At 44.3% G+C, this 16,144-nt stretch overlaps 1 protein-coding gene across 3 annotated transcripts in view; it reads left to right on the top strand.

Moving 5' to 3' along the window:
* The window catches only part of LOC119575411 (spermatogenesis-associated protein 13-like), a 157,636-nt gene extending 141,789 nt beyond the window's left edge, over nt 1-15,847 (top strand). For 2 of the 3 annotated variants that reach the window (XM_037923011.1, XM_037923013.1), the window contains 12 exons: nt 10,250-10,449; nt 10,639-10,888; nt 11,106-11,279; nt 11,413-11,592; nt 11,704-11,883; nt 12,011-12,232; nt 12,357-12,497; nt 12,707-12,920; nt 13,051-13,171; nt 13,361-13,479; nt 13,815-13,943; nt 14,507-15,847. In XM_037923011.1, the coding sequence (XP_037778939.1) occupies nt 10,250-10,449; nt 10,639-10,888; nt 11,106-11,279; nt 11,413-11,592; nt 11,704-11,883; nt 12,011-12,232; nt 12,357-12,497; nt 12,707-12,920; nt 13,051-13,171; nt 13,361-13,479; nt 13,815-13,943; nt 14,507-14,589 (2,013 nt within the window). In that variant the 3' untranslated portion in view covers nt 14,590-15,847. The remainder of the gene's footprint in view (nt 1-10,249; nt 10,450-10,638; nt 10,889-11,105; nt 11,280-11,412; nt 11,593-11,703; nt 11,884-12,010; nt 12,233-12,356; nt 12,498-12,706; nt 12,921-13,050; nt 13,172-13,360; nt 13,480-13,814; nt 13,944-14,506) is intronic. The other variant, XM_037923012.1, reaches the window with a different exon arrangement.
* Nucleotides 15,848-16,144: the final 297 nt, after the last annotated feature.

Raw genomic sequence — 16,144 nt, forward strand, 5'->3', positions numbered from 1 at the left:
ATGGCGGTTGAGGCTTCTGGAGCGGAGAATCTCTCCCAATTTAGTTTTCCTTTCAAGTGATCCAGCGAGGACCGCGGGCGACATATTGATCCGCGACTTTTACTTGGCTGCTGCAAAGTTATTCCGCTTGTTGCATCCTCATCCTCCCCCCTCCATCCACGGCATCTTCCCCTCCACCCCCCTTTCCTGGTATCTCTCACGCCCATAATACATTTAATATCAGCGCAGTATTCTCCGGGCGTGGAGAGCGCGGGCGTGCACGAGGGGAAGAGAACCCAACCGATTCGTGACCTACATATAAAGTTGATATAAATGTATCCGTCTTCAATTAAGCCTTTAGAGCTGTTACTCTTGGGTGTCGCCTGCTCGCAGTATTGCTCAGTGTGTCACTTGCACGGTAGGCCGGTTCTCGTGGCGGCCGGCGAGCTCCGTGTCGGGGCTTGCTATTGTCGTGCTGACGGCGAGCTAATTGTCTTGATTGTACGACGCGTCGGATGCCTGCGTGGCGCTCTGGGTCCCCTCGTCACGACCTGCTCCATCCCCGACTGCTTTGCCCGTGTGATGAACGTCCTCGTTCCGCGTAAATGACCTGCTTTGCTGATTCGCCAATCACGTTCGCTGGCTCGATAGGTCGGCACCGTTTATTTTGAGATTTCGAAAAGCCGTCATGAACAAGACGAGAACACTGTACTTCGTACATTATTCAGAAAGTTATTTCGATTCCCTGCGTCGATTTTTAAACTAAAAATCGCTGGAAGTGATCAAAGCAAAATACGCAGAGTACGAAGCGCGGAATGGCAAGCTCGGGGGGGCTGGCGGGATACGGAGGGATGGACGTCGCTTTGCTGGTCCGCTGCGCACGGGCCTTGGGGCTGACGAGCGCTGGTCGGGATTTTTGATGTTGTGACGTCCGATATTATGGCGCGAATAATAGGTCGAGGAACAGTCGAATGAGAATTATTGTCGTGGATATATCTTGCGTTGTTAGATTTTAGTCGTATCGGATGATGTAATATCTAGCATGATGGAGGGGCGGACGCAGGCTGTTGTTCATACTAGCCTGCCTCCACAGGCACATGCCTGCTCGCCCTTCCTTCCTTCCTTCCTTCCTCCGACCTGGTCTTGAAGCAGGGAAGGTCAGGTCACGCCGGAACTCTTGTCTGGGCGTGTGCACGTGGGGCCGTACCTCACCGCGCACGAGTTGAGATTGGGAGTGCTGATTGGATGTGCTGATTGGGAGTGATTGATGATCCGTCCACAGGAGCGTGTGTGGGACAGGAAATCTTGATGGATCTTAAAGCCGTTGCTGCCGATCCTCGGGCCATATGCTCCCCCTCTCTTCTTCCCTTCTTTCCTTCCCCCCTTTCCTTCCTTCCCGCTTTCCTTCTCCCCTTCTCTTCCTTCCCTTGTTCCTTCTCCCCTTCTCTTCCTCTCTTCTTTCCTTCTCTTCTTCCTTCCCGCTTTCCTGCTCCCCTTTCTTCTTTATCTCCCGGGCGGACTAACTTTTTAAAGCACGCATGCATGAGGATATTATAAGAGGATGTTAATTTTAGATAGAGACATAATTGTTGTTGATAAAGAGGACTAGACACGACGCGCTATTTTTTGGCTGAAAAATGCACTGTGGATTCGAATTTCGATATGTTGGACCTCACCCTGTATCCGGCGTGGTCTTTTTGTCAAGCAAATGACGGTTAATATTACAAATTTTCGGGTATCAAATGGTCCAACGCGATCACGGCAGAGGTCAGAGGTTCGTCAGATCCCTGATAGGTCACGGTGCCAATCTTAACAGGAAGTGCCATGACCCCTGTTGACCCAGTAAGACCCAAGGTCACTGGCACTCGACGGGGAATAGCGGGGGAGGGGAGAGGGCGCCGTGACCTGTGCTGTCTCGAGGGTCTTGGTGCCCTGTGATGGATTGCTTCTTAAGAGCCTGTTTGTTGTTTACCCTCGGCTCCGGCTGGCTCTGGGACGCGAAGAGGCTTGGGTCGCACGCCACTTCTCCCACTCTGGTTTTCGCGCGTCCGTCCTCGAGGGGGGAACAAATAGCGCATTTTTGTATCTCGGCGAGCCAGTGTTTATTTGATAATTGCCCACATCCTGTAGATCGCGACGCCGTGTGAATTAAGACCATCCTTATGAGAAAAACATGGCCTTGAGCGAAATTTTGTGTTATTTCTTTATCGGATATTGTTTCGCGTTTATGTATACTCGTAATTCTAGCTTTCTTACTCTGCTCTAAGTTTCCATATGATAGATATTTATAAAATGCGCATTTCATAGATTTCTTCTTAAAAGAAACGGACCTGACCCATCTAGCGCCTGGTTGACCACCATATGGGTTGTGTTTCACGCCTGTCGCCCCCTGGTCGGGCCGGCCGAAGGGCCCCCGCTGCCTGACACAAAGGAGCGTCGGTCCTTCTCGGCCGTCCAGCTGGGGAGAACAATAAGGAGAAGGATACAGGATAAAGGGTTATTTAATTACTTTTACTCGAGCGTCTCGGGTGGTTGAAGTTATGATGCTGGGTATGGGTATCGTGTTATGGTTGGGAGACAAACAATTTAGCATCACGCATCACCCGTAAATCTCCTTTCTCTGATCGTGTAAATTCGAAGCCGTTCATCGCATGCCGGTGGCCCTCACGTATCGGAGAAGCATTTCCTCGCGCGGGGACGATCCCACCTGCCAGAGTCCGTCCCCGTGTTTCTTCCTCTCTTTTGTTAACATGAGCAAGAAATAATAAGGCGGGTAGCATTTTTCTCACGTTTTCCTCTTTAAATCCTTATAACTGTCTCCCCCCCTCCAACATCTCACCGACGGCGGGTTGTGGGCATTCATCACCCCCCCCCCCTGCGCTTCGAGTAGGTAGATGTGACGCCAGCTATTCATTTCCCTGAGCAAGTGTCCTCACCCATGCCAGCAAGAGCTATGAGGGGAAAGGGATCTCCGATACAACATAAGATACAACATAAGCATGTGTGGGGGGGAGGGGGTCTGTGTTACGATACGGCATAAGCAGAGGCTGGAGAGGGGACGGCAAAGAGTATCACACACCGCGACAAGCTTTTATTTACATTTTGTTATCTAGCATTAAGGATTCGTGGGTGATATGCAAGATTGATAAAACTACCTGTTGGTGTGGTGACGTGGAAGAGGGGGTATGGGGGTGGGGGCGGATTTAGGTTAAGTTGTTACGTAAGGTTTTGTGTTACGTATGTTTAGCTGAGCAATACAACCCGTTTGTAGTTGGTAAGATTAGAAGATTATTTTTTTGTTTATTTTCATCGTGGTCGCTGTCAGCATCATCCAAAACTTTAGATTTTTGCTGTGCGGTCACTGTGGACATTAACCCTTTCCCTTTTCTCTTCTTGTCCCCTCCCCCGCTCCCGTTTCCCTAACCCTAATCTCTCCTCAGTGGTATCCTCTGCGAGTAAATGCTGCAACCTGCCAGGACCCGTGTTTTGTGGACGGCGCTACAAATTGCATCTGCATTTTAGAGTTCCCGCAGAATCTTACTTCTCTCTCTCTGTTCTTCGAAATGTTGTTGGGATGGCGAGCCGATGGGCGTCTCTCTCTCTCTCTCTCTCTCTCTCTCTCTCTCTCTCTCTCTCTCTCTCTCTCTCTCGCTCTCTCTCTTTCCCTCTGTCTCTCTTTCTCTCTCTCTCTTTCTCTCTCTCTCTCTCTCTCTCTCTCTCTCTCTCTCTCTCTCTCTCTCTCTCTCTCTCTCTCTCTCTCTCTCTCTCTCTCTCTCTCTCTCTCTCTCTGTATATGCGCGTATTTACACGTGCGTGACTGCGTGCGTACGTGAGCGTGTTGGAGAGGAATCACTCAGGGCAAGGGGGGAGTGTGCGACCACGCGGAACGCATGGTGCTCGGGCGAACCGCGGGTGCCACATGCAGCGACACAGCGCCAGCCCGGAACTTCCGCGTGCACGGGGAACGCCGTGAGAGACGCGTCATGAGCTCGCACGCTTCCCTGGCCCGCGCGTGATCCGGCCCTTTCTCTTTGCTAATGTACTCCGATTCCAAAGCAGTCACTGCATCAGATCCCCGCGATACGTTTCCGTGTGTTATATGGAGATAATTATTTTTCGGTCGATGTTGCCATAATGCCTGAGCCGGAAGTTTGGCGTAAGGGAGTGAGGGGAGAACGCGAGGGAGTGTAATGGCGACCACTTCCGGCGTGTAGTCTTTCCCAGATTCAATTTAGATAGAGTTAGTTATTTACGCGTTCGCCGTTAATTGCATTTGCCCCGTGATCACGCATCCAATCAGGGCAAGCAGGCGACCAGTTAATTTAAGAAATCAGATTCAACATGCAAACCGAAGTTCCTCCTTTCGTCCGTTTCCTTTGAGTAGGAGGCACGGAGAACAGCATGAGTGTGAGGAGTACGCCGTTGTTGCCCACGGCAGGTAACTCGGCTTTTGTGGTGATGCCGTTGCTAATGGTTTCGTGAAGGTATGTTACACAGCTCTGGCGCATAAACATAGAAATAAAAGTATTTTGTGAATGCATGAATCAGCCTGGTTTTTCATCTCTGTAGATCCGTGGCAGTAGAACTTATGTCGTAATGCGGCATGACTGTTGCATATCTGCTCCGATAAATGATGTGGAAATCACGTACCAGCACATTGCGAAAGGAACGGCCTCTGCGGATCGCTGTGATTGGCCTCCTCTTTCGCCCGCCGACGCACCGGAATGCCATGACCCGCGACGGTTTAGTTTAGTGAGTGTGCGAAGGCAGGATCTCCGGTTCTTCTGTATATCTGACCGGTCTGAATTGCCGCTGGGCCGCCACGCCTCCAGACGCCCCAGCTTCCCTGGAAAACGAGCGCGACCGAGCCCGGCGGCGGAGGTCGGCGGTCGCGACCCCGGCCCTGCAAGCTGACCTGTGGCAAGGCAGCGGTGCAGGCCGAGTGAGGAAACGGGTGAGGCAACGTGGTTTCGGGAGCGAGACGAAGCCTGGCTTGTCGTAATACCCGATATATTGCGAGACTACCAGGCTTTCCACCTGATCTGGCACAGATACTCTGGAAGACTGCATCTGCGGTTACGAGGCTGGAGATCAATATCATATTTACTCGAAGGCCTTTCCTTGGAAAATTTCTAGAGTATCAATATCTGGCCAACTTCGGATTTTGGTAAAGACGTCTATTATGTGTGGCTAAGCCTTCCTTTGCAACAGAGGAAGGCCATTGGTACTTGAGTTGCATAGATTTTTGTGGGAGGCCGACGCCCGTAACATAACTACCAATTCAGTGTTTCAGTAACAAAATCTTTGGAAGCCACAAAGGCGTACCTGCGAAAGGAAACTACTAGCAATTACCGCAGCAAGTGTTGGGTGAGATGAGCAAATACCGCAGAACATCTGACCGCTCTAGCTTCTCTGTCCGCTCTCCGAGGGAAAATCCTCCTGTTGCGAACTCCCTCGAATGGCTGCGTCCTATTAGATTTCCATTCGAAGCCACATTGCCGTAATGGGAAGTTATTGCCGGACTGCTTCTTAGCTGAGTGAATGCCGCCGTGGACATTGCAGCCTCTCGCCGCCAATCGCAACGAGGATTCCCGGCGCTTTGACTGCGGCCAGCCCATTGTGTATGGTCGCATCAGCTGGGAGTAGCCTTGTGCATTGTGCTGCGAACCTCATACACAGCCGAGGTCACTCGTCGGGTTCCGTTCTTTAGGCTAATGAAGTCTGATAATCTCGGCAATTTGCATTTTGCTAATATTATATTTAGAATCAGTTCTTGGGGAAATTGTTTTCTAGAATACTTTACGAATACTTCACTCCACTGCACGTTTATGTAATCATAAAAAATCGAGAGGGTTCTTAGTGGCAGCGAAAGGGGTTCACATTCCAAGTAGATTCTCAATAAGCTAAAGAAACACGCTGTTAACAGAACGTTGCATTGACCACCTTCATTGATGAACTTATTGCAGCAGTTCGCCCTCTTGCAAAAACTCTTGGCTCTGGTACAGGGTTTGTCGTTGTAGGCAGTTTATTGTCTCGGTCACATCCATGTGCACTATTATCTCTCTCTCGCGAGATGTGTTCTTCACTGAAATGAAAACGTAACCTAGTTATGTTTTATGTATTTTCCCCTTGTCGCTTCAGTTTCTCGATGCCAAAAAATGCATCAGGCGTAGACGAATATTACCCCAGATTCATAATAAAGATATTGAAATTTCATTCCGGCGGTATAAACGTCTCCGAGGGCGAAGGGCGGGGAGACAGATGATCGATACAGTACCGTCGCGCATGTTAACCATTTATACCTGCTGGAGGGGTCGAGTGTGACCCCCCCCCTCTCCTCAAACACACACACACACACACACGCGGTGCCGATACATCACTCCTATGTCAATCTGCCTTTGTTCCCACCTCTCGACGTGATGGGTGCGCCTGTCCTCGGGGCCTGGCTGTATTTTAGCCCAACTTGCCGTGGGTTGTATCCAGTGGTGTATGAACTTGTTCGCTGGTCTCTAGCTAATCTGTGGTTTTGCGATACACAACCCCTTTCGTTTGTAATTTGTTTGTGGCTGTTTGTTGGAAGAAAAAGAGGATCATCTTGCAATGTGCTGTTCTGACTTAATGAATGCAAGCAAATAAGCACATACGCACTCTTTCCCACTCACACATACACTCACTCACTCACTCATTCTCTCATTCACACACACACACACACACACACACACACACACACACACACACACACACACACACACACACACACACACACACACACACACACACACACACACACACACACACACACACACACACACACACACACACACACACACACACACACACACACACACACACACACACACACACACACACACACACATTATATATATATATATATATATATATATATATATATATATATATATATATATATATATACATATACATATACATATACATATACATATACATATACATATACATATACATATACATATACGCACACCCACTCCACAAAAAAGAAATGTTATCGTACACGTACAGTTATCTCCATCAAATAGCGATATGACGGGTGACGACATTCCAGGTTCCGGCCTAGAGATACGGGCTTTCTCCGGTAGACATTATCGCTCACGTTAAAGTATCTCGGCCCATCTGGTGACGCGAGAGGCACTGTGCACCCGGAAGGCACTGATGGGAGATAGAGAGCGTGGTCGGGCACTCGAGTGGGGCGGGGGGGGGGGGGGTTCTGGCGTCGGTGTCTGTTGGTTGAAACATCCTTACCATCCTTCCTTCCTTCCCGCCACCCCTCTCTTGCTCTCCTTTTCCTCTCCTTCTCTCCCTCCACTTCTCTTCCTTCTCCTGCCCTATTTTTCCTTCTTTTCCCTCTCGTTCCCTCCTTCCCCTCTCCTCTTTTATTCCTTCCTGCCCTCCCGTCCTTCCCCCTCCCCCTCCCCCTTCCCCTTCCCTCCCCCTCCCCCTTCCTCTTCCCTCCCCCTCCCCTCCCCCTCCCTCTTCCCCTACCTTTTGGCAAAATAAACTGTTTCAATTTCAATCTCGGCAAAAAAGCCAGCACCATGCCTCCCGCCCACATAATTATGATGAGTGGTTTGTGATGATGGTTGACACACAATGCGGGCGGTTGATGAAGCCCAGCGGCCTACAGCGCCCCACGGTTTGAGGTTATTTATTCGGTGTTATCTTTAATTCAAATGCAATGTGATGCCTGAAGCCCTCAGCGCGTGGGGAAAGCAGCTCGGGTGTGCCACGGGAGGTTCCATAAATTGTCCTTAATTGAATTCTGTGCCCTAGATAAAATCTGCGGAGCGTCAGATCTCTAAGGCAGGTGTTTGTGTACCGTACCGGCGTGAGGGAAAACGTGGGACGGATTTTGTGGTGGTAATGAATACGGTTTTACGACTTTCGTTGATTATTCGTCCCGCTTAGGATAATGGTGGACGAAAGGAGCCGATGGAATAGTTTGTACTTGAAATAACGATAAAAGATACAATATCTCTGATAACGTTATTCGGAAACCACGAAAATTTGTTTCTCGCATAGAAAGGTGACGTGTAACTTGTTGCATGTCAGTGCATAGTGGTAACAGTAATATTGGTGTGATGCCGAGTCACCAATATTTTAAGGGGAAAATATTATCTTGAAATTCTGACATAAGAAAACGAGCAATAACGGAAAAGGGGAAGATCGTGTGAAAAGATGCGGTCCATGGAATGTTTGAAAGTGACCCGAAGAATTCGTTGGATGATGGTTATCTCCAGTTTGAGATAAGATTCGGTAATTTGTGTGACTGATCTTATCTTACACAGCTCAGTATATTCGTTATCACCCGTGTGTCATGCCTTCCCTCCATGGCTAGCCAGTCCTGTTAAGCATTCCTTACTGTCCGGTCAGCTCTGACTCGTGTTTTCCGGACAAGGCAGAGATTTTCGGTAATATTTCTTTCGAGTAACTTAAATCAAGATAAGGCACTGTTAGTGTTAAAAGACCAGTGATTTTCAATGGAATGTGTTCGTCGTAATCTTATCGGATTGCAACAGTTTGAAAGCGCACGTGACCGCTGTGGTGTGCTTATCTCGCCTGATTTTTTTCCGCCAAAACATCAGGAAAAAAGCGCCGAGGGAATCACGGATGCACAATATCCGAGCGCTTGATGGCCACGCGGCAAGGCAGCCGAGTGGGGTAATTCAGGCGGCTTTGAGGGGAGGGAGAGAAGCATCTCGCGGATCGCAGGCAGCATCGAGGCGTGATTGCATAATTCCTCATGCAGGATAATTACTATAATGTATACGTGAGTTCCCGGTAGGAGACATGGAGTCGGAATATGACGTCAGAAGGAACTGGTTACGCTGAATGTCAACTGTCGATTATTCAACATTTTATTTTGTCAATAAAACTTTGCCTGTTCACTTTGAAGTTGCAAGTGATAATGGATATTTCTAAGCCCTTACACATATCTACTGCATAAACATTTCAAAGGGAGTACATAAGGCGTAAAAAAAATCCAGTGCTGTTGGCATCTGGTAACTGGTGGGCGTACATGGGTTCTGCCCGAGATCATGCCTCGGTCTTCGTCAGTCGTTGGGGCGAACAAGTGCGGCCGATCCCTGCACCTGGTGCATTAGATATGTATTATCGTAATCTGGTTCTTCTAATGGCGTGACGTGTGCTTTAGGGCTGAAACTCAGCTGTGTAAATCTGTATTTAAGAGTCAATTATTAGCGTAGATATCCACCTGGAGACACCTGTTTGTCGCAGTGTTGCCGGCATCGTGAGGGTGTAACGCTAGTGTAGCTGTGTCTTCTCTCTTTGGGAGTGAAATCATGTATTTTGCGGTGGTTTGAAGGACTGAGTAGTCTGAAAAAATCTGTCACATATACAAATGGCCAAGTTTTCCTAGTTTTATTATATAAACTACACACTTGGCAACTGCCCATTTCCCGCTGGCAGTTTAAACGGCGAACAGATCCAGACCAGAAGCCTCTGAGATCGGAAAAGAAATACTCTGAGAAGATGGTTGTATTTAATGGCCTTCAGTTTCTTGTCAAGGTAATGTGTCTACGTGTTATACCGGTTTTGAATTCTGAAAAAAACGGATTGCACAATACGATTAGGATATCGTGTGACTGCGTGGGTTTTGCGAACAGTAGTGGTAGTAGTAGTGGTAGTAGGCAGATACTGGAATGCGAGGCCAGGCGTCCCGCTGTAACACGAGAGCAGCATATAATGCCAGGTGTATCTTGCTTCGTATCTTTATTCTGGCGTGCGGGGGAAAGATCTAGAATAATTTCTTGCCCTGGGCCGTATGACGTCAAGTGCCCTGGGCAATAACACGCGTTTGCACAGACTTCTTAGTCATGGACCCGCCGGCTTTTTTTTTTTTTTTTTTACGAAAATAAGGGGAGGTGATGAATATATTCCTGTATTTCCAGTGTACCAAGTAACATTGTGGGCTATTTATAATGTAAATGATACATTGCATTCAATTAGCATACTAAAGTTGGTGGTGTTTTCGCAGAACTCAGTATGTAGTTGTATACATTGCGTCAATATATTTGATGTTCGTTTTGTTCTAGTATATGGGGATTTTGTGCACTAGCAAACTTGAAGGAAAATATTTTGTCCATGAATATTGTCTTACATTACCACTGTACAAATCTATTGGCTTGTGTATGAATAGTAATAACAAAGTGTTTTCTTCCTGAGTGACATGACAAACGCTCGAATAATCACACTATTTATTCTTGTCTTTCAGGCGAGCTTGGCAGATGATGGATCAAGCGGGCTGAGAGAAGTGAACCCACGGGCGGTCCGTCGCACACACAGCGACGTGGGCGGCGCTGGAGGGCGTGGCTCGCTGCATTACTCGCGTCAGCTCTCCACCCCGCAACCCATCAAGATAAGGCCCGCCCACAGATTGCCTCAACACACTGCATCCTTGAACAGATCCAAGAGGTAATTTGGCAGTAGTAATCTACCTGCATGAAGTAGCTGGATTTCTTTCTTTTTCATGATGTCGACTTCTGTTTTTTTCATCGCTGGTACACGAAATTCATACCTCATATTGATGTTTTCTTAAACTTATGATCATTTAAATCAAAACGTAAAGAAACCTTACTCATCCACCCGTTTCCTCGTTTCCAGTCTGAAGAGAAGTAAAGGCTCCTCCCATTTGCGTCGTTCCATTAGTCAACCCTTAGATTTAGACAAGGCCTACGATACCCCCGTGTCGACCCTTCGCAAATGCAGGAGCCCAACGAACACCCCCAGGAGACGGCAGCGAAGACCCTCGGCCGGCAATATCCTCAACGAAGACAACACGACTTCTGAAGATGAGATTGGAATGTCCGACTCGGAAGATTTTAGAACCGATTTGAAGAGAAGTCTGGAAGAGGTTGGTTTCCCGTCATTGTTCAGGATGCCGAGGAGGTTGTTGAGTAGTTTTCCCTCTTAATGTCCTCCGAGTTTGTAGGTTGGAGTGAGCCATATTTAAGGATTCGGTTTGTAATCGAAGTTGCTATATTACTGAATTTGAAGAGAGAGAGAGAGAGGGGGGAAACGAAAAAAATAAATAAATAAATAACAGGACTGAAATTTCCTTTCACTTGCAGGATGACGATATGATCATATATGCCGAAGCTCTGTGGGACCATGTCACCCTTGACTGCGAGGAGTTAGTGTTCAAAGCGGGTGACCTTATCACTGTGATAGATTCGAGCGACAAGGACTGGTGGTGGGGACGGATCAGCCATCGAGCAGGGTGGTTCCCGGCGGCGTTTGTCAGGGTAAGGAAAAGCTGGCAGTAGCTCACCCAGAAAAAAAAAATCCGAAAGTGTAACAGCGATTGTCTTTTACAAAATATTTGCTTCAGGTGATATTTATTAAACATATTAATATATATTTGCTATACATCAACAGTTACTAGTGAACCAGGAAGAGCACCAAGATACGTCAGGCCACCAGGACACGTCAGCTCGAGGACCAGCACGGAAACTCAGTATCTCTGGGTTATCTCACGACCAGATTCGCACCAACGTTATTAATGAAATAATTTCGACAGAGCGGGACTTCGTGAAACATTTGCGAGACGTCGTCGAGGTAGGGGCATCATGCCAGTCGTGTAGATGATTGCTTTCGGAGACCTATTGCTTTTTTGTGCATTGTAGGAATCGTGTTCATCTTGTAATTTTTTTTTCTTTCCGTTTATAGGGATACCTCAGACAAGTCCGTAAAAGGCCCGACATGTTCACCGACGAGCGAGTGTCGACGATTTTCGGCAACATGGAGGCGCTGTACCACTTCCAGAGTAACTTCTTAAGAGAACTTGAAATGTGCATCGACTGGCAAGAGCCTTTCAAGTCATGCATCGGTGCGACCTTCATACGTAACGTAAGTTTTCTCCTCAATATTGCAATCTTCATTTCGTTGACTGTATTCGTATAAATACATATATGGATGAAATTATTATGTATGTTTTATTGTCCGGAATCATTAATTAAAATCCCTATTTTTTCAGAGAGAGAAATTTGAGATCTACAGTGAATACTGTAATAACCACCCTTCGGCAGTATCATCTTTACAAGAGCTTTACCAAGATCAGAAGTACGTGCACTTCTTTGAGGCATGCAGACTACTTCAGGAAATGATTGACATTTCTCTTGATGGATTTCTCCTAACGCCAGTTCAAAAGATCTGCAAATATCCTCTTCAACTTCAAGAATTGTTAAAGTATACAAAGGTAAATAGATATGCAGGCTGCACGAGTTGATTTACATGTGTAAGAGTAAAATATGTGAAATAATAAGATTCATTAACTGTCGTCAAATAACGCATGCAAAGAACTAATTAACAACGAATTCCAGCCTGACCATCCTGACTACACCAGTGTCCAAGGGGCCTTAGAGGCTATGCGAGATGTGGCTCTTTTAGTGAATGAAAGAAAACGGAGAATGGAATGCTTAGAAAAGATTGCGTCTTGGCAGATCACAGTGGAAGGTTGGGAGGTAAGGAGATATTAACAAGTATTGTTATTAGATTCTTTAATACTCACCATGTAATTAGTAGAAGAACCCGGAACTCATTTTCAGGCAATGCAATGTAAGAAATTATGTTACCTCATGTTAGTCAGGATGCAGTACAGAACAGGCTTGTTGGATATATAAGATATAACATAATACTAGTTCAGAAATTAATAATTCCCATTTTTATCAAGGGACCGGAGCTCCTTGAGGACAGTTCACAGCTGATCTACCAAGGAGAAGTTACCAAAGGAGTTGGTGGATCCTGGCCAAAGGAAGTTACCCTATTCCTCTTTGATCATCAGCTTGTGTACTGCAAGCGGGACCTCCTCAAGCGGAACACCTTTGTTTACAGAGGGAGACTCAATCTCGATAACTGTGAGATTGTTGATCTCCCTGATGGGAAGGGTAAGGAGCTAATAGCTAATGTGTTACTTCATGATATGAAGGGAATGAATGTACTTTGGTTTAAGGTGATTTTCAAAACAGCAGACAAAAAAATCTGTATTTCATATTCATTATGTGCTCTTCTCCACAGACTCCAGCCTCAACATCAATGTACATAATGGATGGAAGATTCATAGCTTTGAGAAGAATAAGTGGTATGTTTTCTCTTGCAAAACTACTGCAGAAAAACAGAAATGGATGGAGGCATTCAAGTAAGTTTTTTTTTCCATAATGCTAGTTCTTTTATCATGCAACAGTCAAATTGGTTTGTGGTTTACTTTTTTTTTTTTTTTTTTTTTTTTTTTTTTTTTCCATAAAGTATTTTTTTATATATTAACTAGAGCTTTTTAGTCTTTAAAACTGTATCTATTTCTGCAAACTTATATATGAATCTTCAACAGACGAGAACGGGAACTAGTAGCAGAAGATGAATCTGCAGGATTTGTAGTAGCAGACAAAGCAAAACACTTGGCAAAAGTTGCAGCTCGCAACCAAAAGAATAGGCCAAAGAGACCTCGAAGTAAGTATTTCAATCAGGTCATTTATCAGCCACTTCTTTACATTTCTATTATATTTTTACCCTCCCTACAGGTTTGCTCCAGCTCATCTCTATGGTACATTATTAGTAGTTGCCTTAAGGCAGCTGCTCTTTATGATTATGATGCACATTTCACAACATAGTAATTTCTTACTGTTTTAGTATTCTTTTCATGCTGTTTCTGTTTTGTTTCTGTTTCTATATTGCAATAGGGTATCAGATATCAAGAAATAGATATACTCTATCCTCTTTCTAAGTAGCAATTTGCACCAGATCACAGAAATCCACATGAAATAGTTTGGTATGTTCTCTCACAGCCACCAAATCGCACAAGCGTGTACAAGCCATGACATACGCTCAGGCTGAACTTCTAGTCAATGTTGATCCTGAAGTACGCTCCAATAGCCTCCCTTCTGGTATTGAGCCACCTGAAGGCAAGAAGAAAGGCAAGTGTAGACAAACCTTGCGGCAAAACTGGACAAAGAGACCTGCTAACATACACATTGATTGTACATAGTAATGGTGATGGTGGCACTCACACAGCCAAGACTCTGATGCTAAATTACATTAATTAAGAAGAGCTTGTACAGCCAATGTACAACACAAGATGATATACAGCATGTAGCGTCATCATAAAGATTTGATAAATGTGATCATCCCCAACCATTTGTATATAATAAATTGGACCTCTGCTAATTATGACTATTTGTAGTGCTGTACTGACTGATAACTGATTGGTGATGGTGCTTAACTGGAATTATATTTTATAAACAATGCCCTTAATGAAGCTATAAGCTAAGTGGTGTTAAAAAGGCTTTTAGATTCTAATATTTAGCCTAGTTTTCCTCTTCTTTGATTATATGTATTTTCTCTTGCTTTTGAGGTGCTTCCTAGACAGTTCTAAAGTTGTAGTTTATATTTTATGCTGCATTTTCAAGGTCATGAAAATAATATTGATATTATTATTTGCTTAAAAATGTGATATTAATCAAATAAATGTCTACTTCAGGTCTGTGGTTCAGCTTTGGAGGTCACAAGAAAGGAAGAGGCTCAGGAAGAACTCTCAGCCAAATCCAGCACCACCCTGTGTGAGAGACATCTTTACTTCTAGCAGTGTAAAGTCTTGTCAAGAAAGCTTGAGGAAATCTGCTTTGACTTGAAGTTGAATAATCTGGTTTACTGATTACACATCATCTACAAATTGGCAGTTTTAGATGACACAAAATTTGAGTTACGAACCCAGTAAGGAAGGGTAAAAAATGAAAATAATACTCATTGGCATTTATTTAACTAAGATAGTGCACTGATGATGCTGTTCCTCTCTGCATTATTCAGATGATTATGACCAATGAACTCATTCAAGATACAGTGACATAATCCAGATTTAACCTCCTTAACAAATAAGGCTTCTTGCTGTGGAAAAAATATACTGCTAGGAGCTGTAATAGGAGGAATCTAGTCACATTCAGTTTGCTGTCACAAATCTGGGAGGCAGGGATGCAAGTTGGTGAGGATGTATTCAGATAATGAAGGTGATAATTCCCTAAACATATCCCTAATTTATTTATCTATAAGGTGATCATATCAGAGTATAACCATCACCTGCAGGCTTAGGTGATACTTTCTTCCAGTTGTGTTTTTGATGTTGTCAGATGTTAAATAACTGGCTGTTTGTTGTCACTGGAGAAAAAGTAATGAAGTGCCATTATTTTTATTAATTATCATTATTATTATTATGATTATAATTATTAATTATTGTTATTATTATTTTAACAGTTAATTTGGCTGTAACACTTTACAAGTGCTTTTCATTATTTTCAATTTTAGTTCATTTACACAAGACTAAAATATCTTAATATGACCTCCAATGGAGATATAATAGCTTTACTTAGTAGTCAGTAAAATATATTAAAAGCAACCTTGTCTATCACCTGTATCTATAATTTCTCAGATTCTGTTACTGAAAGTATTTGATGTTGCATCAGAATAAAAATTGTGATAAAAAAGTATGTAGTAATGCCACGTTCATCATTATGACGCACATGAATTTTCTTTGTCAGAAGATGTAGTCTTTCAGTTTGGCTATCTGAAGTACAGCATTAATTAAATTTCAGTGTTGAGCAAAAAGTTGTCCTGTAAAGTGTGTAGCAGTATGGTGTGTCATGGTGTTATAAAATACCAAATGGTTCAAGCAAGACAAATTTGCTTTATCCTTTACTGATTTAATGCTTGTATATAATTTAACTTTGTTTTCTATTATATATTATAGTTTATCATGTACAGTGATATAAATATATGTATTTGTTGTAAAAATGTATATAGAGACCAAAATATGTTTCTTTGACTGAAATATGTTTTATTATCCTTTTTGCAAGTTTATGCAAGATAGTATATTTGTCATATACAAACCGTAAATATACCTTACATTAAAAAACTGCTCGATTATGGAAAAGCTGACTTCCTGGTTTGAATTCTAAATTTTCCTTTGGGTAGAACTGTATTGCTGAATATAATGTTTTTCATAGTATATGACTTTTGTGAAGACCAAAGAACTACATTTCAACAAAAGTGCTCTATTGTGTGTTCAGAACTTTCATATAAATGCACTTCAGTTACTTTTCATCTTTGTTCATATATTACTGTCACA

This window comes from Penaeus monodon, chromosome 7 (genome assembly GCF_015228065.2).
Source record: "Penaeus monodon isolate SGIC_2016 chromosome 7, NSTDA_Pmon_1, whole genome shotgun sequence".
Lineage (NCBI taxonomy): Eukaryota > Metazoa > Arthropoda > Malacostraca > Decapoda > Penaeidae > Penaeus > Penaeus monodon.